Consider the following 25,279-nt stretch of genomic DNA (forward strand, 5'->3'; position numbering starts at 1 on the left):
AACAACACAGTAGAAAGAGTGTATAGATGTTTTAATCTAATATAACGTAGAATACAAATCGACAACATAATAAAAGAATATAAGGAACATATAATAACACATTATAATACATCTTCTATATAACGTATAGAACATATAATATAAATCTCAGGGTTATACAGCCTATTTAGATAAGGTAAGGGTCAGACTCAAGAAATTATAAAAGGTTTTGGGTAAGTTTGAACATTACAATTCACAATGACAACAGACTGAACAACAAAACTAACAGATGCACATTTATTTTTGCATAATAATAGAAGATGGAAAACATAGAAAGTATTCCGAGCTCAGCTATCAGTACAATAATGCTATTTTAATAATATCTTTATCTTAATGTATTTTTTTTTAATGAGCCGAAAATATATTGCACTTTTTATAGGATTGTAAATTTTAAATGGAATATTTGAATATTATACTGCATGAATAGTTATACAGTCAGGTGCTCTTGAGGGCTGGTAGAACACAGGAGTCAGAGGTCATATTGGCCATTGGCATCTCGGTTATAAAGGTCGGACTGTGTTTCTCAGTAAACCTGGGAAAGACAGGTTATAATTATGGGGAGGCATAAAAGACATCACAATAACAATATCATTATTCTGGAAGATGGTATATCTCCCAACCAGAATTTTCCATTTGCTAAATACGCAAGCTGAAAAGGAAGCACTTTGCAAAAGAACATGTTAAAACTGAAGTGTGTAATTTTCAGTGTTAAAATACTCTCTCCTATCCCAGTTTAATATGCAGAGACAACTATAAGTAAGCCATTTGTAAAGTAGTTTTCTCAAAAACTGTAAACACTGTGTCTCTGTGGCACTATAAGAACTCATCTGATTATTTGAGCAGCCCGTCCAGCCCGACACAACAACACTGACTGAACCAATGGCGTGAGTTGGGAGTGGGACTGTAGGTTTGTTAGATAAACAGCAGATGGGGGGACGAAAACTGTTCCGTTTGGCAAGTGTGAAGCATATACAGTTAAAGTCAGAAGTTTACATACACTTAGGTTGAAGTCATTAAAACTCATCTTTTAACCACTCCACAGATTTCATATTAGCAAACTATAGTTTTGGCAAGTCGTTTAGGACATCTACTTTGTGCATGACACGAGTAATTTTTCCAACAATTGTTTACAGACAGATTGTTTCACTTTTAATTGACTATATCACAATTCCAGTGGGTCAGAAGTTTACATACACTAAGTTAACTGTACCTATAAGAAGCTTGGAAAATTCCAAAAAATGATGTCAAACCTTTAGACAATTAGCTTCTGATAGGCTAATTGGAGGTGTACCTGTGGATGTATTTTAAGGCCTACCTTCAAACTCAGTGCCTTTTTGTTGACATCATGGGAAAATCAGCCAAAAAAAATTTGTGGCCTCCACAAGTCTAGTTCATCCTTGGGAGCAATCTCCAAACACCTGAAGGTACCACGTTCATCTGTAATAGTACGCAAGTATAAACACCATGGGACCACGCAGCCCCTATACCGCTCAGGAAGGAGACGCATTCTGTTTCCTAGAGATGAACGTAGTTTGCCATGAAAAGTGCAAATCAATTACAGAACACAGCAAAGGACCTTGTGAAGATGCTGGAGGAAACAGGTAGACAAGTATCTATAGTATCACAGTAAAACGAGTCATATATCGATATAACCTGAAAGGCTGCTCAGCAAGGAAGAAGTCACTGCTCCAAAACTGCCATAAAAAAGCCAGACTACAGTCTGCAAGTGCACATGGGGTCAAAGATCTTTTTGGAGAAATGTCCTCTGGTCTGATGAAACAAATTTAAATGTTATGTTTGGAGGAAAAAGGGTGAGGCTTGCAAGTCAAAGAACACCATCCCAACCGTGAAGCATGGGGGAGGCAGCATCATGTTGTGGGGGTGCTTTGCTGCAGGAGGGACTGGTGCACTTCACAAAATAGATGGCATCATGTGGAAGGAAAATTATGAGGATATATTGAAGCATCTCAAGACATCAGCCAGGAAGTTAAAGCTCATCGCAAATGGGTCTTCCAAATGGACAATGACCCCAAGCATACCTCCAAAGTTGTGGCAAAATGGCTTAAGGACAACAAAGTCAAGGTATTGGAGTGGCCATCACAAAGCCCTGACCTCAGTCCGATAGAAAATTTGTGGGCAGAAATGAAAAGGCACGTGCGAGCAAGGAGGCCTACAAACCTGACACAGTTCTGTCTGGAGGAATGGGCCAAAATTCCAGCAACTTATTGTTAGAAGCTTGTGAAAGGCTACCCATAAATGTTTAACCCAAGTTAAACAATTTAAAGGCAATGCTACCAAATACTTACAAAATGTATGCGAACTTCTGACCCACTGGGAATGTGATGAAAGATATAAAAGCTGAACTAGATCATTCTCTCTACTATTATTCTGACATTTCACATTCTTAAAATAAAGTAGTGATCCTAACTGACCTAAGACAGGGAATGTTTTCTATGATTAAATGTCAGGAATTGTGAAAAACTGAGTCTAAATGTATTTGGCTAAGGTGTATGTAAACTTCTGAATTCAACTGTAACTTCATAAAAGCACATCAATTCTTTTGTTAAACTAGCATATTATTTGAGCTGTAAAGTTGTTTAAATCATTTTTACGGTCGTTTTAGAGTTTCAGGGATTAGGGATTAAGTTATTTTTTCACAATAAAATTATTTTACCATACTAAAATAATGTTAATGCACATTTTGTTTAGGCTATGCGGTTATACTTTTGCAAAAAATTTAGTATTTTAATGTTTATGGACTGGCCACATTCACTTCCATTGCAAGTACCTCACTGTAACCCAGACATTTGCTTTTTTATTTTTTAAGAAAAGAAGGGAGAAGTTGAAATACATTGTAGTCATAATCAACATAATGCCACAAATGCTGTCTACTGTGCTTAAATTTTATTGAATGCAGAATATTCCTCATCTCTCGTGATGCTGGGCCTTACCCTGCATCACTGCTGACCTGGATCTTCTCGGAGGACGTGGCTGGTTGAACTGGGGGCTGAGCTGGTTTCCTGTCAGGGGTAAAAAAATAAAAATAAAAACAGTAAAAAAATTTAATAGTGGAGAGCAAAGAGTGAAGTTAGCACAGTGTTGCCTGTCTTTACAGTAATTTCACATTATGCTGAAATGAACCATGAGCATTTGGAACCATAAACTGCCTTAAAAGAAATCCAGAGGAGGAAGAGGCAGTCAAATTTGTAGGATTGCAAAATATGATTGTAAATTCACATATGACAACATGTAAGGGCTATTAAAAGTTCAAGCAGTCTGTTTCAATAAACAACACATTTAGAACATTTAGATGCATTTTAATAGTGACACAATGGTTCTTTAGTATTTGTTCCAAATTATAATTCAAATTTGCAGATTTCTATTTTATTTCTGAGGTCACTGTTAAAGGGGTAGTTCACCTAAAAATGAAAATCCTATCATAATTTTTTCACCCTTCTGTAGTTCCAAACCTGCACGACTTTCTATCTTACATGGAAAACAAAAGGAGATGTTAGTCTCAGTCACCACAGGTAAAAAAACAAAAAAAAAAACAAACAAAACAGTCATAGGGGTTTGAACAACATGAGGGTGAGTAAATAATGACAGAAATATAATTTTGGGTGAACTGTCACTTTAATTCTTACATTATTCTTTGGCCATTCAGTTTAGCAAAGAGCAGCTTGAGCAGTCTCTCTTTCTGCTCCCAGGTCAGATCGGAAATGTCCACACTGGAGCTCTTCAAGTTACTCCTATAAAAAGGTACAACTGTGTAGTTACTATGGCAAGTCTTTAGTTAAATTGATGTTTATGGCAAGTTTTAAAGACCATTATCACAATCATTTTGATTAGAAATGCAGAGTGATTATAAACACAGCATTAAAATATCTCACACCATTTGTCTGCCTCTTCTAGGTCAGTGTGAACATCATAGGTGCTTTGTGGGGCATTAGTAAAGGTTCGTATGCGAGGATATTCCAACCTTCCAGACCGAGCCTCATTCATTCTCCAGCGATATGCCTTAAGCGCCTCCTGTCTGCACACACACAAGCATTTTCATGTGCAAGTAGTGCTTCAAATGTGTACAATGTGAAGTTAATTTAAACCATCCGAGTATTTTTTCCAAATACTGAAGTTACAAAGCACTAAAACATGAATCATTTCATTAGACCACTGTTTAGCTTGCATAATTACAACTAACTTGTAATGTTGTTGTTGTGTTCTTATTTCCTTCCTCACATGGTCAAGAGCTTCATGAAAGAACAGCTCAAGCTCTTTGCGCTGCTCAATAATGCTTTGTGCTAGCCGTTTCACTTGGCCCAGCTCCTTCTCGCGGGCAGCTAGAAGCATTTCCAGCCTCTCAAGGTCTGTGCTGTTGACCTGCATGCTGACAATAGCACGCTGTTCCACCTCTTCTTTCTCCTGCTCAAACTCCACTGCCATGATGCCCAGCGCTTGCTCAAGTGTCATCAATTTAGCCTTTAGCTCTGAGATCTCATTTTGTTGGGCTCTCAGCTGGGAATCGCATTCCTTACTCATCAGTTCACTTGTCTCCTACAGACAATGCAAGTCATTATACATCATTCGACAAGTGCTATATGTTAAAAACAACAGCAAAGCCAACATGATCAAATCTCTTTGGGTTAAACTGCATGCCAGCTCAGACATAATTTTATTAAATTGATATTTATTTATTTCTGCCATAGATTTGCTGCACTATTTGCTGTTGTGCTATGTATTGTTGGCACCTTCTGGAGAGCAAGGGATGCATTTTTCTCTGTTAAGGTTGCATTTGTCCTCCTTAGTTCTTCAGCCTCTTTCACATGATAACTCAGGGCCTCATTCAGTCGCACATTCTCCTTGAGCACAGTATGTGATGCTTCACCCAACTGCCTGTTGGGAGCCACCAGAACTGAAAATGTGACTAATACATATACACGGTACCAAATACAAATCATACACTTATAAGGGTCTTTCCTATGCATGACCTTCTGTGCATAAGCAATTATTGTTAGAGTGACCACATCACAATTTGAAAAGTACAAATTGTCTCTAACTGGAAGCAAGGATTGAAAGAAATTTGCTCACACAATGGCCTCTTGATGTGCCCACCCTGCAAGCTGAGTGATTTTCTGCTCGGCTTCTTTTTCAAGGTGAATCTGTATGGTAGAAGATAGCAATGACTGTTCCAATGTGCATTTATAGTGGAATATATGGTTAAATATATGTAATATCGTTTACAAAGATTTTGTATTTCTGCACTGATGCTTAATAGACCTCATTCACAGTATTGAAACATTTGATTTTTGACGGGAATGAAAACAAGGCTGGGATACCTGTGGGATACTTAGTCTCTTCAATGACATGTACTGTAAAAAGCTTCTAGATCATGTTTTCTGGAGTGTTTTGATTACTGAAATTCTTTTGAAAGGTGTTTTTTCATTGTTTTGTCAGCTGATCGATCCAAAACACTAGAACAACAGTAGAACCCATTGAAGAGACTGTACAACTATCCCTCACAGCCTTCTGTCAATCCTGTCAAAAGTTAAAGATGTTTTCTCACCCTTGCAGTATAGAACTTGTACTCTGTTCTTGCTAGACTCTCTCTGTGTTCACGGTCAGCAATATAGATTCTTTCTCTCATCTGTGAGAAGCAAAAAAATAATTGATTGAATACTTGATTTTTTTTATCCTTCTAAATGAAATTGCATGTATTGAACAGTACATTGATAAGTTCTTCTTCCAGATTGGCCTTTATTTTCCGAAAATGACTGATGGTTTTGAGCTCGCCCTGAATCCTCTGGAAGTCACCTGACCTCTGCTTAAACTTCTCATCTATAGCATCAATCTTCTGCATATATTCAGCTACCTGCAACAGTCAGTCAATGAAAACATATGAATGGTGAAAATTAAGGAATTGTAAACATGTTCTTAGGAATCAGTAATGCAGTAATCTTGAATTCATTGTATACAAGGACTAGACACAAACTAAATGAAAATGCTGACAACAACCTCCTAAATATTTACAGTCTAGCAAAATCTCAGCTCTTGTCTTCAGGTATCGATTTTGTTAAGATGACACATATTCAATCTCCTCTCATCTAATCTGTGGCTGCATTTTATTCCTCCTTTCCCGTTGTGGATAAATGTTTTTGCTAAATTACTTTTTTCTGATGTCATTACCAACAAAACAGTACTATCATGTCTTGTTCTTGACTCTTGATAGTTACTCTATCTTATAACGCTTCAAATTAATTTGAGGTATACTGTCGTTCAGTGTCTTATTGCTTACCAAAATATCTTTCTCTTGTGAAGCTTTTGCCTTCTCAACTTTCAGTTGCTCTTGTAGTGCAGCAATCTTGGGAAACAAAATAGTGGGAAATAGTATAGGTGGAAAAATACTTGCTGATAGGATCAATGAAGTACATACCTGAGAGCTGATGTAAAAATTAAAACAAAAACATAAAAAGACACTTAAAGGTGCCCTCAGTAATTTTTTCCCCATTAAAAAAAAAAAAAAAAAATTTTTACTCCTAAAGAAATGAATTGTAATTTTGAAACAGATGTATAAAATCATGACCATGCACATGAGTTGAGGACTCTAGTCATATCAGTAACCTCATAAAAGTTGTTTTATTTTACATGGGGCAGGGGCGCCCTCATGGGGGCTGCCATTTTAGAATCACATGACCATCTGAAGACTACTGGCTTAATCTCAATAACCATCTTGTTATTGGACATTTTCACACTTGGATTAAATTAATCATGGCTGACTGTGAATAGTGAATGTCTACAATGACATCTGTAACTGAAAATTGTTGATTTTGAGTGATGCTGCATCCACACCTCTAGGTGTCACTGTAAGTCCAAAATGACAATCAAAAAGTTACTGAGTGCACCTTTAATATACTTCAGGCCGTTATGTGTAGCTTATATGACAATGTAAATTAATATAAATTAACATTCAAATTAATATAAGAATTATTTAAAAGCTGCATGAAAATGCATATTTTTTTCTCAGCTATAAATATAAGGGAGACGTAACACAGCACATGCAACTGACCGTTGCTGTTTTCTCACGATTTGTTCTCTTCAGGAAAGCAATAATATCGACCGTGTCTTTCTCGGCTTTGTACTGTTGGTTTGTGAGCTCCTCGTTGGCCTTGGCGAGCGCGCGAGTCGCTTCGCGGTACTCTTCACGCGAAATTTCCGTGATATTAAACTTCGCCTCCCATAAAGCAGCGTTTGCTTTGATCTTTTCGATCTCAGACTCCCTGTCGGCTTTAGACTCCTGCTTGCCTTCTTTCTGACCTTTTCTGGGGAAATGTACATTGTAAAGAAAATTAGATTGCAAAAATGCTTCAAGGGCGTGGAAGAATGACTGTAAATTACCTAATTTTAGTAATGTATGTATTTTGGACGCAGATATTTATTGTTCATCCTCACCCTTTCCCTTTGCCCTTGCTTCCTTTCTTCCTCGGCATGTTTCTGTACTGCAGATAATGATTATTTCAATGGCACTATTCTGTTTACAGTGGTTACTATGGAAACAGTTTGTCAAAGCAGCTGAGTTGAACAACTGAAGCAACAGAATAAAAGTCGGGCTTCTTGAAAGGGCTTTAATGAATTGTGTTTCTTCGTCTTTGTTGCTCTTTATATGACTTCTTTGTCATTTATGTAGTTCAATGTTATTAGTTTATATCAGGGTCTAGTAAACGACAGACAACATTTTTTGTAATGTAAAGAAGTCTATATTCTTCAAATACAACCATAAAAACATGATGTTTCTTAAAAACAATTAAAGAAATGTTTCCTGAAATACAATAAAGAGGCTGCAGAAAAAGTTGTAAAACATCAATATGTGAGAAAGGGGCCACATAATATAAATATCAGTATGCCAGAAAAAAAATGTAATGATTAAAAAAAAGGCAAAAAACAATAACTTGAGAACTTAAGAGAAAACAAATAATATAACAAGCACTTGCAGGTGTATCTCTCATCAAAACAACTCCATCTCACTTAATCAATAGGCTAAACATGCAATACATAATACATGATATAAATCACATGCAAACCATACAATTATTTAGATTTTCCAACACTCTCGTTTTCTCAAAATTAAATGGATTTAGTATAAAAAGTGTTTAAGACTTTAGCTACAATTATCATAAAATTAACAATGCCAAAAAAGAGATTCTTGTACAAGCTGACATCATTGAGAAATTTATTTTTAAAATTGCCACCAAATGCAAGTCTTGCCTCCAATCTGCAACTTAAGCCTGGATTTGCTGAATCCAGTTGACACCCGATGGAAACCAACAAAAGGATTATGAGGTGCTCCTGAGCAGGCACATATTGCACAATATTATGCATGATTTATCAAGCTTCTCTTGGTCCCTCTGGGAATAACAGTAATGATGCAATAGTGTCAACTCAGTAAGGATGTCATGTGATCGTCAATCATTTTGTCAAACATGTCCTGCTGGTGCTTCTTGTATCTCTAGCTCATGTCCATCTCCTGTGCAGCTGATGATTTTAGAGGAACAGAGTCAAAGCCATCTGATGTTCTCTGTTAAAGAACAACATTTTGTGATTAAATGTCTGTTAATGCAAGTGAATATTACTGTAACATTCAAAACACTTACAATAAAATGGAATTACAAGACTCAAAATTACTAGAGTGTGTCAATTTGTGTTGGCATGTTCTGTGACCTCACCTCTCTTGAATATGACTTGATCTTGGTGAAGAAAGATTTCTTTGAGAGGTAGATGAGGTCATCCTCTGCATCTTCTCCTTCCATGATGGCACAGCTATCTGCAGCTGGGAGTTCACACTCCTTATCTCCTGCAGTCATCATTAGCTTAGAGTACTTATACTGCAGCCTACAGAGAGAGAGAGAGAGGACAGTTAATATTTGTGTTTTGGGGTTTTGCCCACTATTTATTAATGTTTGATTCTTTGAGCAAATAATAAGGTTAGATTCTCATAAATCAATACTAATTTCCTTTCAATAATTACACTGAAAATTACTAAACTCTGAGACTATTACTTGCGTGTCCTTTTCCAGAAGTAGCAGCTAAGGGTAATAAGCAATACAGCAGCCACAGTTCCAATGGAAACGCCAAACTTGAGCCAGAAGTCTAGAGTCACACAGGCGCTGACCTTCTGTGGTGGCAGCGACACCCCGCCAGTGCACCTCAGAGGCTGTTGCCACACATAAGTGGTTCTCTGAGAAACACACACATTTCAGCTGTTTTATTTCTCCAAAATATTTTAAAGTGATCCTAATAATACAAACTTACAGAATTTGTCTACATACATTTTTTTAAATGTAATCAATCAGAGGGGGCAACTACGTATTTTTGTATATTAAACTTGACTTGGAGTCAGTTCCATTCAGTCATGGTGTGGTTTATCATGTTGTGAATTGACATACCTGAATTCCTTGGATACAGGCACTCACAATCTCTTTATAGTTCCTCTCAGAACAGAGAGGGCAGGCATGCTGTGAGCGCCACAGGAAATGAAAGGAGCAGCCATCGCAGGTGCCCTCTGCACAGTTACTGCACCAAACACACATACAGGAAAAGTAAATGAATAGAAAGAGATACTGAAAGTATCCCCCACCCTCTGTTGTTTCCAAGCAAAATTACTGCATTACTGAGTTGCAGTTTCTCTCTGTCACCACAAGATGTCATGTCACCAACTCAAACTAGAGTTGTGTTAGATTTGTCCAAAACACACACACACCATTCATCATACACTTATATTCAAGGGTACACTTCTTAAAGGGATAGTTCAACATAAATGAAAATTCTCTCATCTCAGCTCTGTAGGTCCATACAATGCAAGTGAATGGTGACCAGAAATTTGAAGGTCCAAAAGCATAAAAAGGCAGCATAAAAGTAATCCATACAACTCCAGTGGTTAAATCCATATCTTCAGAAGCAATATGATAGGTGTGGGTGAGAAACAGATCAATATTTCAGTCCTTTTTGTTACTATAAATGTCCACTTTCACATTCTTCTTTTGTTTTCAGCGACTTGCATTCTTCGTGCATATTGCTACCTACTGTGCAGGTTGGAGAACTGACAGTAAAAAAGGACTTAAATATTGATCTATTACTCACCTATCATATCACCTCAGAAGCCATGGATTAAACCACTGGAGTCGTTTGGATTACTTTGATGCTGCTTTTATGTGCATTTTAGAGCTTCAAAGTTCTGACAACAATTAACTTGCATTGTATGGATCTACAAAACTGTGAAATTCTTTTAAAAATCTTCGTTTGTGTTCAGCAGAAGAAGAAAGTCAAACACATCTGGGATGGCATGAGGATGAGTAAATGATGAGAGAATTTAAATTTTTGGGTGAACTATTCATTTAATCACTGTCTTAATCAGAAATTTCTGCTTCTGTTTTGTTTCTATTTTGTTAAGACTGTCCTCCATGTCCACATTGCACTACACTCTATATTCTATATGATTTAATCTGTATTCTTAACAAAGCCCCAAACTGAAAAAGTGTTTCCACAGTGTACCTCGGTAAGAGAATTTGGTCTTTCAGTGTTACTGTGGGATCACATCGGAGCCTAATGGAGGTCGATCTTCCATTTTTACATGCTTTTGTTGTTTGTCTAGACCTGTTGACACCAATAATGGGAATCAGAACTTAATATAATAGATCAAGATGAAGGACTAAATCTGAGATACTGTGCTAAGAGCTTAAAATAATAATACATAAATAATAAAAGCACTGGAATAAAGTGTTCAGCTTATTCACTGAATGCAGTTTGTCTCACCTGTAGTAGAATATGACATCGGGTAGCTCTGATTCGGTGGGGAAGTTGCCGTCCAATGACGAAATTGCATCCAATGTGGATTCAGTTGTCACTCCTGAGTATGAAAAGTAACCGGAACATAACAACAGAATTATAAAATAATCACAGTTTTTCTTCATGCGCATCTGATGAATCCTCAGGACGCAGTTAGTTAGGTTTTTGTTCTGTAGAAATCTCAAACTAGTGCTCACCAATTAAAGTGTCTCCAATACTAAAGGGTTGAGAGGACACAACACTTTGGCCCCTGATCTCTGAAGGCACTACTATGGATTGACAGACGTATCCCTTCACCTCCCTCTTGCTTTCAGTCACATTTTCAACACAGGATGCAAGGGCCCGGTCCTAGTTGTAGCACACATACACAAACAGTTTTAAACTTATCCAATGAAGATAACACTTTAGTTTGTTGTGCTACTGTCTCAAATGCTTACATTTACATTAATGTTTTTGTCTGTGACTTTCAAACAAGTTTTTTTAAACTATTTAAACCTTTACATGTATTGTGCTGGCAGACATTAAAAGAACATAAAAAAATGCACAGTACCAATACAATACAATGGCTACTGGAAAGACAAAAGTGTCTTTGCATACTGTACCCAAATAGCACACATACATCTCTGAGATGTCTGTTTAAGAGAGTTTCATCTGGAAAGCATTACATTCTAATTAACATCAGCTAAACATCTAAATATCAGATTTACAATCTGTTATCTATAACAAACATTCTAAATCATAAACATCTTAAAGGCATCTGCTGAATGTCTAACTGACATTTGATGCCTTTAAGATGTGATTCATACACTTACTTCTGTTCCACACAGCACCACACTGAAGTGGTGGACGTATTGGAGCCCTTTACTGGTGAACCGTGGGCTGCTCTGGAAGCCTGTGATGTTTGCCAGTGAAGAAAAATCATAATGCAGAATCTCTACCTTATGCTGCATGGATAATGTACAGTCACTTATGCACGCTGAACGGCCCTGCAAACAGAGAGTAGGCTGTTCAATCATGAAGAATATATATGAAACAAGAAATTAATGAATTAAGATATACACAATTTCTCAAAATGTACATCATATAAAAATATTATTCAAAAGTTTCTTGAACTGTATACATTAATAATCCTTTGAAGTGTGTATGAGAGTTTTTCCAATAGATGTGAATGTATCTTGACATTTAACATACTTAAAAATTAATAGGACTATTATTTACCATTCATTTACCATTATTTAACAACTGTTATTTTTTCATTTTATTATTATACTGTATACTAGCATAACTAGCAGTGCCATTTTTCAGTGTGTAATTCAGAAAAAAAAATATAACCATCAAAACTAACATAAATTTAAGTGCTTACTTTGTTACTGTAGGTATTGGGTCCGCACGTGATGCAGGCTTGCTCGCCAATTGGCTGCTCAGGCCTGATGATTGTATTTGAGGGACAGCTTTTACACACTCCATTGCCATTCAGCATGTAGTGGCCTGGAGGGCAGGGCACGCAGGCAGAATCAGAAGCAGAAGCAGAAGCAGCCAGAGCACACTGACGACATTCTGAAGCCACACCTCCGATCACATTAGTGATGTGAATGGAGTAGATCTTAGACAGGTCAGAGCTGTATTCATTTTCCTGTAACAAATGCAGACCGCCAGAGATCATCAAAGATTTTATCTGAGTCGAACTTCTCTTCCTCTGTTACTTATCAGGAAAATGAAACAGAAGACATAAAATCCAATTGTTTTTTAATAAACATATAATGCGACATTTGCAACAGCTAGTGTGTGCAATTTTCAGATGAGTGGAATGTTGTAATTTGGAGAGGACAGTGAAGGATTTTTGTCTTGGTCTCACCAGGCTGAAGACTGTGGTCCGTTGAAAACCCCAAGTGAAGCTGACAGTATTGTTGCTCTTAATTAGATAAGAGTAGGACTGCTTCCCCTTAGTGCCAGTCCAACTTTCCACAACCATATTATTCCTTTCATTCTGTCCCTGAAGAGGAATGTAAACACATTAAAATCTTAAGAGTTTTTAGTTCAAAATACTTTTCTGCATTTTGGAAAAAGAAGCTGGAAGATACTAACATAAATGGACAACATGAGCTACAATAAACATTTGGAGCCTATTTAGAAAAAGAAAAAAATCTGCCCTCAACTAATTTTATTTTAATTGTAAAATATAGGGCTCTATATTCATGAGCGAGCAAAGACCGTGTGCTACATCTTATCTAATTTTCATGAGAACGCTAATTCTAAGCGCAAAACACAAGTGGGCGTGGATGGGAGTGTTTGTGCTATCAGTGGGTGTATTAGTGCAAACTGTGGGTGTTTTGCATGTTGTTAATCAAGTGGTGCAAAGCACAATTTACTATTTTCCTGAGCAATAGGTCATTGTGCTAAGATGTTTCAGAACCATGTTTGTTTACAGTGGAAAGTCTAAATTTAGTTCCTATTTTTGCAGTTTGGAGATTCCACCAGCAGGTGGTACTAAACTTCATGTCCAAACTCTGAAAATAAAGTGGAACATTAAATTATGTCCCTGACAATCACTGCTGTAGACATTTTATGAAACAACATTTTATGAGATTTGTGTAGAAATCTGTAAGTCATGGTTTATTTTTCAATTACTATTTTCATGCTTATGTTTACAATTGTATTTATGATCTAATTTGTATTAATATTTTTTCCACCTGTTGGTGGATTTTTTTTTTCACTGCAAAAGGGGCTGGTGGAAGAAGTTGGAGAGAGTAAAATGTTTGGATTTGGTATGATTTGTTTCATTTCAAGTGTAATTTGATAGAATCAAAATCAACTAGTAGAAGTGAAGTGCATTCCGATACAATCACTTTTAATACTAGCCATGATTTGTGTGTCAGTATATAAACATTTTTATTAATACATAACAGTGGCGTAGCCAAAAGTGGGCTGGTTAGACCCAGTTTAGACCCAGGCCCACCCAGAATATTACAGATTATTCTTTGACTTCAAATATATATTTATAAAACAGTTTAAAAAATGCATAAATCCTAATTTCGGAAATTGTGAAAGAACCGTTGGAATGTTCCATTTCTCTGTTAAGGAAAATTTGGTAAAAAAAACAAAAAAACAAAAATTGGGGTGAAAACTTGGACCATCCATTTTTATTGAGGCCCAACCCAAAGTAATTTCCTGGCCACGCACTTGACACATACATTCTCAATAATTTAACAGAGCGTAAATCCAAATCCTGAACCACATTTCCATGCGTATAAAAGGAGCGTGTCACTGTCATATAAATATTCCTGACATTCACAAGGATGCAGTTAATGCACAAAAGAATGGAAGTCCGTATTTCTATTCTTCTAACTCACTGCACACAGTCCATTTACACTACCAACTTCTTATGAATGTGCTGTTTTTGTATATATATATATATATATACAGTTGTGCTCAAAAGTTTGCATACCCTGGCAGAAATTTTGAAATGTTGGCATTGATTTTGAAAATATGACTGATTTATTTAAGGATAGTGATCATATGAAGCCATTTATTATCACATAGTTCTTTGGCTCCTTTTTAAATCATAATGATAACAGAAATCACCCAAATGGCCCTGATCAAAAGTTTACATACCCTTGAATGTTTGGCCTTGTTACAGACACACAAGGTGACACACACAGGTTTAAATGGCAATTAAAGGTTAATTTCCCACACCTGTGGCTTTTTAAATTGCAATTAGTATCTGTGTATAAATAGTCAATGAGTTTGTTAGCTCTCACATGGATGCATTGAGCAGGCTGATACTGAGCCATGGGGAGCAGAAAAGAACTGTCAAAAGACCAGCATAACAAAGTAATGGAACTTTATAAAGATGGAAAAGGATATAAAAAGATATCCAAAGCCTTGAAAATACCAGTCAGTACTGTTCAATCACTTATTAAGAAGTGGGAAATTCGGAAATCTCTTGATACCAAGCCAAGGTCAGGTGGACCAAGAAAGATTTCAGCCACAACTGCCAGAAGAATTGTTCGGGATACAAAGAAAAACCCACAGGTAACCTCAGGAGAAATACAGGCTGCTCTGGAAAAAGACAGTGTGGTTGTTTCAAGGAGCACAATATGACGATACTTGAACAAAAATGAGCTGCATGGTTGAGTTGCCAGTAAGAAGCCTTTACTGCGCCAATGCCACAAAAAAGCCCGGTTACAATATGCCCGACAATACCTTGACACGCCTCACAGCTTCTGGCACACTGTAATTTGGAGTGACGAGACCAAAATAGCGCTTTATGGTCACAACCATAAACGCTATATTTGGAGAGGGGTCAACAAGGCCTATAGTGAAAAGAATACCATCCCAACTGTGAAGCATGGTGGTGGCTCACTGATGTTTTGGGGGTGTGTGAGCTCTAAAGGCATGGGGAATCTTGTGAAAATTGATGGCAAGATGAATGAAGCATGTTATCAGAAAATACTGGCAGACAATTTGCATTCTTCTGCACAAAAGCTGCGCATGGGACGTTCTTGGACTTTCCAGCACGACAATGACCCTAAGCACAAGGCCAAGTTGACCCTCCAGTGGTTACAGCAGAAAAAGGTGAAGGTTCTGGAGTGGCCATCACAGTCTCCTGACCTTAATATCATCGAGCCACTCTGGGGAGATCTCAAACGTGCGGTTCATACAAGACGACCAAAGACTTTGCATCACCTGGAGGCATTTTGCCAAGACGAATAAGAAGCTATACCACCTGCAAGAATTTGGGGCCTCATAGACAACTATTACAAAAGACTGCATGCTGTCATTGATGCTAAAGGGGGCAATACACAGTATTAAGAACTAAGGGTATGCAGACTTTTGAACAGGGGTAATTAAATTTTTTTCTTTGTTGCCATGTTTTGTTTTATGATTGTGCCATTCTGTTATAACCTACAGTTGAATATGAATCCCATAAGAAATAAAAGAAATGTGTTTTGCCTGCTCACTCATGTTTTCTTTAAAAAAAATTCTCCAAGGTATGCAAACTTTTGAGCACAACTGATATATATATATATATATATATATATATATATATATATATATATATATATATATATATATATATATATATATAGCTGGTGCAAGATAGGAAATTGACTTTATAATAACCGGAAAAGAACGCCCATTAACGCTTTGCGCACGCAATTTGAAAAGCCCACTTGCGCCTAGACTTAGCACATGCTTGGATGGAAATACTAAAACTTCATGGCCATGCCCATTGACTTTGCATGTATGACTTGAACACTTGAACCCTTACTGCTAGCGCTCTTAAAATAGGGTCCATCCTATGATATAAAATGTGATCATACTCACTGCCATGAAATGCAGCATACAATCAACTGTACACTTAGTTTCGAACACAAAGGTTATTCTGGAAAGTTCAACTCTATCGTTGTCTTTACTCAGGGAATGAGGCAAGCTGAAGAAAGGAGAAAATCAAGAATATGAACTTAATTGAACATCTCTTGTATTACCTTGTATAAGCTATGTGACTGCTATCACTGTGTAGTATATAATTGTATTGATGTATTGATATAATTTATGAGATGCAGTTTCTGTGAACATTTGGGAGCAGCGTGCGCTTACCTGTATCCAGGTACTTTGAGCGTCAACAGCATGTAGTCGGAGTCCCGACTGCTTGGTGTGGTGTAGATGTACTCACCCGCTACCTCCCATCCTTTTATAACAAGATATGCAGAACTGGAAAAACTATTTTATAACAACAACTGTGGCAAAAAGACTCTATTCCACCATGTATTTGCAAACTATATGCCATAATCAGTGGGTCACTACCAGAAATTATAACGTTTGACATCACATAAAATAAAGACTTTTAAATGTCATCCACACCATGAGCGCACTAATCTGGACATTAATATTTTTATACTGACTCATGAAGTTAGATGCAGTAAAAGCCTTAACAGATCTACCTAAGTGTAGCCCATATTAAACACTATTTTCAGGCTTGGGGCATTTGGCAGTTACTGATATAGATAGCTGGTATTTGGCCATGGTGAGCAGATTGAGGTGACATTTACCTGTGCTCCTCTCAGTACTGCTGTATTCTGAGCTGAAGACAGTACTCTTTATGTTGTCAGGCATCCTGTTCCACCATTTATACTCAAAACCCACGACTGGTTCTGTTCCAGCGGGACACTCGGCACACTCTGATCACACATAACACACAGGTTAATAAATTTGTCAGTGTAGTATATGTCTGACAAGCTATTTTATTATTGATGCATTTAGGTTACATAAAAAACACATTTAAACCCTATATTGCATGATGTTTCCGCAGGGTAACACACCCGTTTTTTTGTGTTTTTTTTTTTCACTTTGCAACCAAATGATGTATATATGATAGTAATTAAATAGCTAATAAGTAAGGGATGACTTTAAAAGCAACATACCTAAAAAGAACCTCCCCCAAATTTCAAAACTGTTTTTTATTTTAGTAATAAGGTACATTTTAAGAAAAAAAAAATTAATCGAATGTAATCGTACATTTTGTTAAAAGGCACTCAGGAACTTTTTTGTTTGTGTCATCTTGGATTTACACTGACACCTATTGGCATGGATCATTTAGCAGCATCATTCAAAATCAATAGTTTTCAGTTACAGATGCCATAGTAAAAATTCACTATTCACAGTCAGCCATGATTGATTTAATCCATGAGTAAAAGTTTCCAATAACAGTGCAGATACTGATATTAAGCGAGTAGTAGTTGACTAGTCATGTGATTCTAACATGGCAGCCCCCATGTGGGGACCTTCTCCATGTACAATAAAATAGCTTTAAGGTTACTGATGTGACTAGAGTCTTCATCTCATATGAGTGATCATGATTTTATACATATGTTCAAAATTACATTTAATTTCTTTGTGAGTAAAACTTTTTTACTAAGAAAAAAATACTGAATGCACCTTTACGCATTTCTATCATAATACATGCAATAATGGGGTGTCACATATGCTAAATTTTTTATTGGTCGTGTGTAATGTCTGTGCCATTGACTCTGTGTGCTCCTACCAGTCCCATTTGAATAGAAGCCATGTGGGCAGGGTTCACAAGTGGAGGTGTTGCTGGGGAAGAATCCTGGATTACATGGAGGGCAGGCCATCATGTCCCCTGAGGCTGGGAGCTGCACTGCTATCTCCACGCTCTCACTGCAGATCTTGGGCTCGATCCACTTATACATCAGCTGTGTCTAAAAAGGCACCAGTTGGAGATTATTTAATTAACAAATAGAAAATAGAACTGTTTGTTACTGAATGTGAATGTAATAATGTGAAGTTAGATCAGACTATTCCATTCTTATCAGTGAAATTGAATCAAATTTTAGAAATCACCAGAAACAGGCAGAAAATCAACTCACTGCTGTTGGAGTTTGTGCTTTCTAATTGAAAAATGCATGCAAATAATTGACAGAAATACAGTGAAAAGCTCTCTAATTTGGTTTGGCTCCTGTGGTACCTGACCGCTGGAGTCACATGGTGTGTGAGTGTAGAAATAATCGTTTGCCGTGCAGGGCGGCCGCTGTAGGCAGGTTCCAGATCCAATCGCTGAAGAAACACATACACACAAAGAAGAAAGGAAAGAGCCAGTGGCGTTAGGAAAAAATACACTCATTAAGATAGAGTGATAAAACACACCACTCCACTAGGCAAATGTCACAGCGTACAAGCACTGGGGCATGCAAGTCATTTACATGAACATTTACTTTCATGCAATTACATTTAAATGCTCGATCACATCTATGCAGATGTAACGTTCAAAGCAATTCACAGGGCTTTTACTTAAGAGTCACCACCTGTCATTACAAAACAAAACCTTTGCCCATACAATGCGTAAATGCTTAGTGATACACTTTTTAACTAAATGATTGATATTTTATTAGTCTAACCACAAAATGTTCTAATACTAAAACACCAATGAGACTTTACAATCCAACAATCAAGCCTCTTTAATATGTCATTATAAAATCACAACTAAATCATTTCTGTATATGTGACTAAACTGCACCTACATGATACAACCATGTTGTGAATATTCCACTAGCGAAAGCAAATCCTGCATGTAAACACTTGATCAATATACACTGTCTTATTTTCAGTAAAATGGAAACATAAAACAACTTTGATCTACAATGATTGTGAAATGGTATGGGCACAAAGGGGCAAACAATACTTGCAGCTGTTGAACTTGTGGCCGTAGGATATGTCTGTGAAACGACCCCTGGTTATAAAGGGCTAAATTAATTTGTATTGTCATTTCTCTCTGAAAATGCTGAGACACACACCTGAATATTTGTCTGCCTCACATGGTTGGCATGCTGTGGCTCCTTTATTAGAGTAAGAATTAGCAGGGCATGGGATACAACGGGCAGCACCTGGTTTATCACTATATGTACCAGGCTTACAGTGAAAACACTCAGATGTATAAGAGACTCCTGTAGAGACAAGGTCATTTTTAGTTGGAAAAAAAACAGTTTTCACCTGCATTTTCAACATGCAGTATATATCCAATGTTTATTTGAGGTGGAACACAAATAATTTTTGATGGATTCAAACCTGATATGGCAATGTTCTTAAGAAGAACTGGTTTGGCAGTGTTGGCAGCCAGACTGAAACCCGTAGTTCTCCAGTACAAGACATTGTTCCCACTGCTCAGCTGGACCTGCTCAGACAGCACATAAAAAATCAGCCTTGAGGATTTTATGTCTGCTGTCCATACTAAACTGCATACTTACATAGTGATAATCCCAGTCACTTTCTGATATCTTCATCCAGCGACGTTGAGAGTCTGTAGACTGACACTGGTCGTTCTGAACCTGGAACACACATTGCCATAATTTTCTCTAATATATTTAATATTATATATTTAATTGAACAGAGAAAAACAAATGGTGAAGCTGCAGTACTCACATAGAACTCGAAAAAGATGTTGTTGTCTGGATAGAGGTACTGGAAGGACACAGAACCAGGCTTCTTTAGACTCACGGCATAGGAAAGAGTTGAAGTACACTCATCTGTGTTAGAGGCAATGTAATCACCTTTCGGGATCCATGTTGAACTGCACGAAGCCAAGAGACACACATAATGGGTGCCCATTAAACCATATTTCCAAGAATGTCTGTTCTCCAGTTAAATATAATTCAAATTTAATTCAAGGTCCTGACTCACCAAGTATGCATTTCATACTTTTGAGCATGCAATTACAGTTACATATGAGTGAATGCTGAATAGCTCAACCAGCCACTTGATCTTGAATTCTATAAACACAAGCACCACTGATTTGCATATTCTGAATGCTGCCATTTTCCTTTTTCCATACATATGAGTCACTCACTTGGAGCAATTAGTGTAAGTGTCTCCAGTATTCATGTTGATGCCATGGCTGATAAAGCCAACCGGCAAACTGTCCCACTCATCGAAGGCCACACCTGTCCCAAGAGAGTACGTCCCTGCGACACATTTCTTACACTCTTGAGTCCTCATGTCCAGAAATTCCCCTTCATTACAGGTGAATGCTGACAACAGCAGAGAGCAGTTTAAATTTTGTGAAGAGACAATCCTGTTAGCAACAAATGAATACAATAAAGTGTGTGGCAGAGGAGAATTTCACATGTTCCTTCTAATAATATCACATTGTTTTGATATCTGATATCTTTTTTTATTTTATTTTTTATTCCCTTCCCAATTTGGAATGCCCAATTCCAACTACTTAGTAGGTCCTCGTGGTGGCGCGGTTACTCACCTCAAGCCGGGTGGCGGAGGACAAGTCTCAGTTGCCTCTGCTTCTGAGACAGTCAATCCACGCATCTTATCACGTGGCACGTTGTGCATGACACCGCGGAGACCCACAGCATGTGGAGGCTCATGCTACTCTCTGCGATCCACGCACAACCTACCACACGCCCCATTGAGAGCGAGAACCATTAATCGTGACCATGAGGAGGTTACCCCATGTGACTCTGCCCTCCCTAGCAACCGGGCCAATTTTGTTTCTTGGTCAAAGGGAACTTATTGGGGCATTTAACTAGTTGTTTTTAAGAATTAATAGAGGTTTTAGCTCTTTTGTAGTATTATTTAAATAGTTTTGTTACAATTAGTTGTTTTTCGTTTGATGACACCATTAGAGTGATCTGTGTCCCCTTTGGTCAAGTTGGACCCTGTTAATTCTATCTCAGTTCTACATTCAATTGAAGTAAAGGTATATATGCATTTCGGATGAGAATTAAGATATTTAATGAGTGACCTAAAATTGGTTAAACTCTTCATTATTTAAGATGTGTGATCTAAATTTGAGTCAGTTCAACTAAACTTATTAAGTAGAAACAACAATATTTAAATAACAAATCTGAGATAAGTCTACTTGCATATAGTAATAGTTAAATAGTTAAGTTCATTCTATATGAACACCAAGTTAAGTTGACTTAATTACAAAAGCTTTGGAGATGTCATTACTGAATTCAATTGAAGAAAGGGTTTACTCAATCTATGAGTAAAGTCAACTTATTAGGGGTTTCAGTGTATAAGTAAAATTAAGTAATTTCTATTTAGTTGCTAAATGTTCCCATAACTCAACATGGCGATAGCAAGACCAAGGTCATGGGTTCAATTCCCAGGGAACACAAATACTAATATAATGTTAATAATACATCTTCATGAAATAATGAAAACAATCAATTTTCAGTGAACTGTAAGTCACTTTGGATAAATGTGTCTGCCAAATGCATGAATGCATAAATGTAAAGAAATAGATGTGCAACTGAATGAAAGCAGTGGATTTAGAGTTGTATGAGTGTTGAAAATACTCACTGCATTGGGTGCCTTTGACTGGATCAGGTAGACCAGTACAGGTGTCTGGCTTGTTGGGTATCGCCACTCTCCATCGAGAGCCCAAAACATCACAATCTGTGTACTCAAAATGGTAATCTGACTGCAACATAATGAAAAACACAGCAAGAATTACTTAAATGTCTTTAACAATAAACACTGGTTTGGCATTTGGTTTAAAACCAGGACTTCGAAGTTTGGTGGAAGGTAAAATTGACATACTTTAGTACATTTGTACACTGTAAAAAGTGCCAACCAGCAGTTGTTACCTTAATTAGCTTAATTTAGATGTTACTACATTAGGTTTTCATTTTCTCCACCTCAAGGTCTCAGACCCCTCACTAGTTTATTACATTTTAGCCTAAGTGATCACTTATCGGTGGCCTATGGCATTTTCACCTGGAACAAATGTTTCATAGCATAGTCCCACTCACAAATAAAAGTAAAATCTTTGATGTCACTTTGTGCGTTATAGACGTGATACAATTTGTTGGCCACTGTGGTAACCAAACTTCTGTCGTAGTTACAAACATCTTGTGTGTTTAATGTTCCTCTGGATTAAACCAGCCTCCTTCTTAAATACTATGTCAGATCAATATTTACACAGCAGTCTGCCTCACCCACTGGCAATTAACTTCATCTAGGATGTCTTCGTGTCCTTGTCTAAACAAGCAGGTTTTATTTACTCACCATTATGGGAAGGGGAGAAGCTGATAATATAAAATCTTAAGTAAATAAATGGCAACTCCTTCACACATTCTTATTTATCCCAGTTTGCTTACTGACAAAATAATCCTGAACAAGATACGTAAAAGGTGTTGCTTTTATAAAGCAATTGTTTAGAGTTAATTGTTTTGTATGTGCTGAACAGTCCCCTGGAGAGAAAAAAAACTGGGCAGCTGGCAAAAAACATCTAAATTACCCTAAATGAGTGGCACCAGTGGACACTTAACAGAGCAAAGTTGCATGGTCCATGTGGGATAAAACAAGATTAATAGTTAACAAAACCTCACCATAAGGGGACAAGTGACTATGCACTCTAAGTGTTTGTGTTAGTTCAGCTACATTAGTTATGTTCAAAGCAAGAAAGAAAAAAAGAAGTGCATGTGTCATGAACAGGCGATCCACACCATAATCCCTACATCCATATGAGTATTAAGAAACCAAGGCAACAGAACAGAGTGACATTTGTTTCTATGGTGTCTCTTTGAGGTCAGATCAACTGATGAATCTCTTACACCCACAAAAAAAAAAAAAAAAAAAAAAAAACGAGCAGTCTGTGTTTTTTCTTTTTTCTTTCTTTTTTTTTTTTTTTTTTTTACAGGTTCAGTGGCATGGTCTCTTCATCCTCTTTCATTTGGATAAAGGATTTGGTATTGACATGAAATCATTAAAAAATAATGCTATTTTAACACCTGAATAAAAAGTTTACTTTTTTTAACATGTTCAAAAATAAAGAATTCGGACAAAACAGTGCACAAAATAATTGTTTGATGAAATATTTAAGAGCCACATCCTGTTGTGTGTTTCTCTGTCAAAATAATGTGGCTAGATTACAGCAGTCATAAAAGATGGTGTCTTTCTTGTGTGAACCCATACATCTGGTCAGTTTTCTATAAACATGTGAACCAGTCTGTTTTCTGCACTAACAGTGTTTTGATAGATCTAATGATGTGTGCAGTCAAATGCTTGTGTGTTACTGCCAATACCAAAAAATGCAATATAAGGCATTTGGTGAAATCTCACATTACAAAATTTACCAATGTTAGAATAACTGAAAGGTAAAGTTGCTTGTCATAATGGCAGATGCTCTTTTTCACACAGTTATCAAAGGACAACGGACAAGCTTATCTGCATTTGATAAGGTACTTGGGTGTACCATTTCCATGAATATGCTTACTCTTATTCAAACATGACCATTTTCTTGAGGTAATACAGTACATTAGCCTGAACCATAATGGGTGAAACTCAAAACGTGTTTGATCTTTGTGCCCAGATCAAAAAGCAACAAGTGCAGAAAGTTGGTGCTGATGCACAAGCTTGTTTGTTAGCTAAGAAAGCATCCAGCCAACATCCCTTAATTTCCTTGTTAACCTATATGGGCAGTGTCAACTTTTTGTTTAGTTTATTCTAGCTGGTTTTAAATTTTGCCCTTATTTGTAAAGTGGCCTCATGTGAGACTTTATTTGTAAAGGTTCCTTGAGATTAACTGTGTAAACTCTATGAGTAAAACACAAGCACCTGATCTCATCTACATCTGATGACGGGTCCAATCCAATCCTCAGTTTGAGGACAAAACAGGTGCACATTGGGTCAACCCTGTCTTTCAGTTTCTAAACTGAAAGGACAAGCTATGCTGAGTGCATTTCCATTTATGGATCTTATAGTTTATACCTCTGAGATGTGGCTGATTGATTATTGACATAGAAGTCTTCATAAATGACATCATGTGACCTTGAACACATACAGTACATGTATCTCTTGACTGAACACTGTTCTAACAGTTCCATGACCCTTCTGTAACACTATTGTTGACTATTATGATTAACATGGTAAATCAAAAAAGTTTCTTATGTGAGTAATTCTTCTCCGAAGAAATTCATTCAACACATGCTCTGTGAAGCAGGTTGACAGCTAACACACAAGAGTAAGTACTGCCCAAGCAGGTTAATCATCCAAACCTGATAGTTTCATGATAATGTTTGTATTTACAGGTATCAATATTCCATCAGCAATAGGATCACCTATAAAGGATCAACACCATTAGCACACAAATGTGTTACTCTGTCAATGTGTGTTCTGCCAGTAGGCTACAGCTTGTCAGTCAATATGTTATGTAGCCTACCTTTGGAACATGAAAGTAGCCAGATGATGATATAGTTTCAGCTGTCCCGATTAAAAGCAAATAAAGAAATAAAAAATCGCATAAGTGAAACTTTTTTTAAAACACTATTGTATTGCAGTCTCAGTAGTACATCTGTCTAATGCTTAATAAAATGAAAAAATGTTGTTGCCCCCTACCTCTTTGCAGCTGGGTAATTCCGTTGCCTCCGTTATAAATAAGACAAGCCCCAATATGACAATGCCTTGCGTACTAGCAGTTAAAAATACATTGGTTAACAACATTGTTGTTTCCAGAAGATACGTTCCCTGCCAATGCGTGTGACAAAACAGGAAAGCTGCGTTCTCTAAATAGTGCTGGGCTTTTTATTCTGACAGACTGTTTGCACTAAGCGCGTAAGTCGCTGAGCTCTCTTATTGGCCGGTTGCTTTTGGATGGAGTACGTTCAACCTATGTTAATGTGTTGCCAAAAATGATCACGTTGTTTTCGTTTCCCACTCACTCTGAAGTCTTAAATATTCATGAACACTCGACAGCAATTGTAAAACATGGGGGCATTTTATTTCCTGATAGACCTTATGAGTAATATCAAGACTATGGCTCTGTCAGGTGGTTTGAGTAACATTATAGGAATGAGAAAAGGTCTCTGTTGATCTACAATTGGGAAATTACTTCTGAGACAGCAAGATGTTTTTGAGTAAGAAATTAAGA

The 25,279-nt window shown here is 37.1% G+C and overlaps 2 protein-coding genes and 1 long non-coding RNA gene across 3 annotated transcripts; 1 reads left to right on the forward strand and 2 right to left on the reverse strand.

Annotated features, from left to right (window-relative positions):
• Positions 1-66: 66 nt before the first annotated feature.
• LOC127423811 (basal body-orientation factor 1-like) lies at positions 67-7,603 on the reverse strand. Its single transcript, XM_051668430.1, has 12 exons — positions 7,483-7,603; positions 7,100-7,352; positions 6,329-6,394; positions 5,762-5,905; positions 5,600-5,680; positions 5,125-5,195; positions 4,785-4,929; positions 4,238-4,590; positions 3,932-4,072; positions 3,684-3,788; positions 2,991-3,059; positions 67-571 (listed from the first exon to the last, which is right to left on the reverse strand). Exons 1-12 carry the CDS (start codon positions 7,518-7,520, stop codon positions 475-477), a joined length of 1,563 nt encoding a protein of 520 aa, XP_051524390.1. The 5' UTR covers positions 7,521-7,603; the 3' UTR covers positions 67-474.
• Positions 2,956-4,096, forward strand: LOC127423817 (uncharacterized). The gene is made up of 3 exons (XR_007894381.1): positions 2,956-3,068; positions 3,747-3,798; positions 3,952-4,096. It is a non-coding gene; the product is annotated as an uncharacterized LOC127423817 (long non-coding RNA).
• A 152-nt stretch (positions 7,604-7,755) lies between the features above and the next one.
• Positions 7,756-24,883, reverse strand: LOC127423806 (endosome/lysosome-associated apoptosis and autophagy regulator 1-like). Its single transcript, XM_051668422.1, has 22 exons — positions 24,748-24,883; positions 21,709-21,829; positions 20,237-20,417; positions 19,813-19,960; positions 19,638-19,718; positions 19,459-19,564; positions 19,188-19,337; positions 18,362-18,450; positions 17,918-18,095; positions 16,926-17,054; positions 16,474-16,564; positions 16,201-16,306; positions 12,728-12,865; positions 12,236-12,505; positions 11,685-11,858; positions 11,070-11,220; positions 10,840-10,933; positions 10,579-10,680; positions 9,474-9,600; positions 9,087-9,265; positions 8,754-8,919; positions 7,756-8,605 (listed from the first exon to the last, which is right to left on the reverse strand). Exons 1-22 carry the CDS (start codon positions 24,850-24,852, stop codon positions 8,537-8,539), a joined length of 2,955 nt encoding a protein of 984 aa, XP_051524382.1. The 5' UTR covers positions 24,853-24,883; the 3' UTR covers positions 7,756-8,536.
• Positions 24,884-25,279: the final 396 nt, after the last annotated feature.

The sequence above is a fragment of the Myxocyprinus asiaticus genome, chromosome 33 (assembly GCF_019703515.2).
Source record: "Myxocyprinus asiaticus isolate MX2 ecotype Aquarium Trade chromosome 33, UBuf_Myxa_2, whole genome shotgun sequence".
Lineage (NCBI taxonomy): Eukaryota > Metazoa > Chordata > Actinopteri > Cypriniformes > Catostomidae > Myxocyprinus > Myxocyprinus asiaticus.